Source organism: Vicia villosa, unplaced genomic scaffold, assembly GCF_029867415.1.
Source record: "Vicia villosa cultivar HV-30 ecotype Madison, WI unplaced genomic scaffold, Vvil1.0 ctg.001211F_1_1_2_unsc, whole genome shotgun sequence".
In the NCBI taxonomy this organism is placed as follows: Eukaryota; Viridiplantae; Streptophyta; class Magnoliopsida; order Fabales; family Fabaceae; genus Vicia; species Vicia villosa.
The window spans coordinates 46894-50001 of record NW_026705537.1 but is presented as its reverse complement, the minus strand read 5'-3'; the positions used below and the strand labels follow the sequence as shown (position 1 = coordinate 50001).

Genomic DNA, 3108 nt, shown 5'->3' with positions numbered 1-3108 from the left:
GGCACAAGTTTCCATTTGAATCAGTGGTGAAAGAAAGTCCAAAATCATCCTTTTAGAAAAATAAATACTGCAATAATCAAGACTCGGAGCTCAGTTGAGAAATAGTTTTCCTGAATGATTCAAAAAAATTGTGACGCTACTCCAGCATCTGGAAACAGAGAAGAGTCTAACAGCCAAACAAGAATCACCATCCATGATACAAAAGTGTTAAGAGTTGTGCCCAAAAAAATAAAGCACTCACCTTGTCACAACACCGGCTCCGTTGTCAATTTTTTTGAAAAGAACAGTAGAAAAAAATGATGGCAGCTTGCATACTTCTTTGGTAATTGATTTGAACTCTGACATACCAAGGAAACAAGTAAACAATTCTCAGAACCGGTAGATTAGAAAGTGAATTTTATACATGTCATCACTTTTTCACTTCAGCAGCATCTAAAATCAGTCTTTGTTACTCAACTTAAAGAGGGAGAATGTGTAATTCTTAACTTATTTAGAATACTTTTTCTTGATTATTTAGGAATCTATAATATGAAACTTATTTAAAATCATCTATCCCCAATTGCAACAAACTGGCTCTTCAGGCTATAAGCTAGTTATATGTGAGATATCTCACCATGCACCTGCAGTCCATCCAAGTGATCATGGAATAATTGATCGGTTCTAAAGACGCATTGTTCTTTTAGATCATTAGGAGGTGGCCGTCCATGTTGAAAGAAAAACTGCAAGTAGGCAAACATTGATGTTGTAAGCATAACATAACATAATAGCAATAGAGAGGGGGAGGGCAAACATTGATGTTGTAAGCATAACATAACATAACATAACAGGAATAGAGAGGGGGCAGGGGACAGACACGCGTATGAGAGAAAAGTGCCACTGAATAAAGCACCAAGAGAACTGGACAGTAGTCCTTGAAAAGATTATAGAAATTATTTGGGACAAGTTTATCGGGTGTTGGCGGGTATTGGATGTCTTTCAACTTAGATTCATTGGTTAAGGTGCAAAATGCTTGCACATACAAATCTGTCACTCAACTTGCTAGAAGTATATTGGACAAGATTCTATATGGCCTTGCTTTGGCATTGTGCAAATGACTATTGTTTCCATATCATATGTGCAATGAGATTGGTCAACTTTGCTGCAATTGTTTCCTTCCTCACTGATGTATTTTTCTTTTTCTTGTTTGGAGGATATGTCATTCTCATTAACTTTTAAGCTGTCCCTCCCTTTTTCCTAATAAAGTTTACTATATGTAAAAAAAAAAAAAGTATATCAGATATGTTGAACCTGAGGTATCACTTCTTTAATTGGCTCACTGACAACTTTCAAAGGAGAACCCAAATTAGAAGGGCCGGCTCTCTGTTTCACAACGCGAGGGGAACCTGATGAACTTCTTGGTGAAAGAGGCGGAGCAGTGCCAGCAGGAAACATGGAAGGCAAAGAATTACTTGCAGCATTTGGGCTAGAGCAACTCCCGGGAACATTCAAAGGAGCACCTGACTTAGCATCATTGAGCAATGATGTCACCTACACATTTAACAAGGGAGGCATTAAAACAGGACCCCAAATACATGTGCAATATTTTTTAGAGCATCCAAGAAGAGTGCAGTGTAAAAAGGCAGAAGAACAACTTAAAACATTTATGAAAACCAAAAAAAAAAATGGTATGGCATTGTAACCCAGCATTACATTTCAAGTACTATCCCCAGGAGCTCACTAATTTACATGACTCCGGAGTAGGCAGGATTTACAAGAATTGGCAGCGGCAATCCTCAAAAGAGTAAAAACTATAACAAATGAAACCGATTACTACTTAATATGCTGAGAATAAAAGCAGACTTGCATCGAAGTCATAATTCTCATAAAGATTGTCAATCGCTATAAAAACCTCTGGTATCCAATTACAAAATTTTGACCCGTAGTCGAAACAGCATTCCCCATTGATATTACCATTCAATCAAAAAAATAATAATGATAACTGTTATTGGAGAGAATCCAACCATGACACCCTTATCACCCCTATTGGTAAACCCCTCCCCCAAACCACCAGATTATCTTATCACTCCCATTGCTATCATGTCAATTAGTTAAATTTTAATGTAACATCATTGCTTGATAACCACAATTACTATCTCACCCCTTTTCATCCCCACCAGCAATTTCAGATCAATCCATTCTTCATGCACACGCATGCGAAAAAATCAAACGAATAAAACAAATACGCAACTCAACGCAACGACGTGCAAATTTCAAAATTGAATAAAGCATTACCAATCGATTACTTTCAGGAAGCGACAACCACTGTTCGAACAGCTTCTCCACAAAATTGAGATTACTTTTGAGAGCCAAAGTGGAAAACTCAGGAAGCTGCAACAATTCGACGTCCAATGACGCCACATCAGTAACCACCTCCATACTCATCTAAACCAATTCCGTTATCGTATCTCTCATTCAAAAACCAAATCCCAAAAAAAGCACAAAACTCAAAACGAATCCTGAATTCGATTTGTTTCCTTTTTCCAACACCGAAACGAGTGAATTTCAACGCATTCGAATCGAAACCGCGTAATCAAAACGGAACAAAACAAATGCGGTAGCGATATTCAGATTTGGAGCTGCAGATTCAGCACGGAACCCTAGATCTTTCTGAGATTAAGAATAATAAATTGATACATAGTGTGGCAGTGATCTGAGGATGGATATGTAAACGATTGAAAGAGAGAAAATTATTAAGAGATCCACACGATTTTGGAGGGAGAAGAAAGAAATGATTGAGATCGAAGAAAAAGAGACTTGTGTGTTTTTTAAAGTGTTCGAGTTTAATGGATAATACAAAAATTTGTTATCATAATTTTCCATTTTGTTATATTTGTACATATCTAATAATCCACTTTTGTTATAAGTATGAATATTTAGTCTTACAAAATTAATTAAGAAAAGGGACAGAATTTATTTTTTCCTTTTCTAATTTAAGAAAATTATGAATATTTGTAAGAATTAAATTAAATTTATTTTCCTTTTCTAATTTAAGAAAATCATAAAATATTTGTAAAAATTAATTAAAATGTCATTAAAATTTTGATTATTATAGACATTTATTTTTCACCT

The 3108-nt window shown here is 35.5% G+C and overlaps 1 protein-coding gene across 1 annotated transcript; it reads right to left on the bottom strand.

The window, feature by feature from the left end:
* Positions 1 to 6: 6 nt before the first annotated feature.
* LOC131634041 (probable serine/threonine protein phosphatase 2A regulatory subunit B''delta) lies at positions 7 to 2835 on the bottom strand. The gene is made up of 4 exons (XM_058904723.1): positions 2272 to 2835; positions 1288 to 1527; positions 614 to 719; positions 7 to 338 (listed from the first exon to the last, which is right to left on the bottom strand). Exons 1-4 carry the CDS (start codon positions 2419 to 2421, stop codon positions 238 to 240), a joined length of 597 nt encoding a protein of 198 aa, XP_058760706.1. The 5' UTR covers positions 2422 to 2835; the 3' UTR covers positions 7 to 237.
* Between the last annotated feature and the right edge of the window lie 273 nt (positions 2836 to 3108).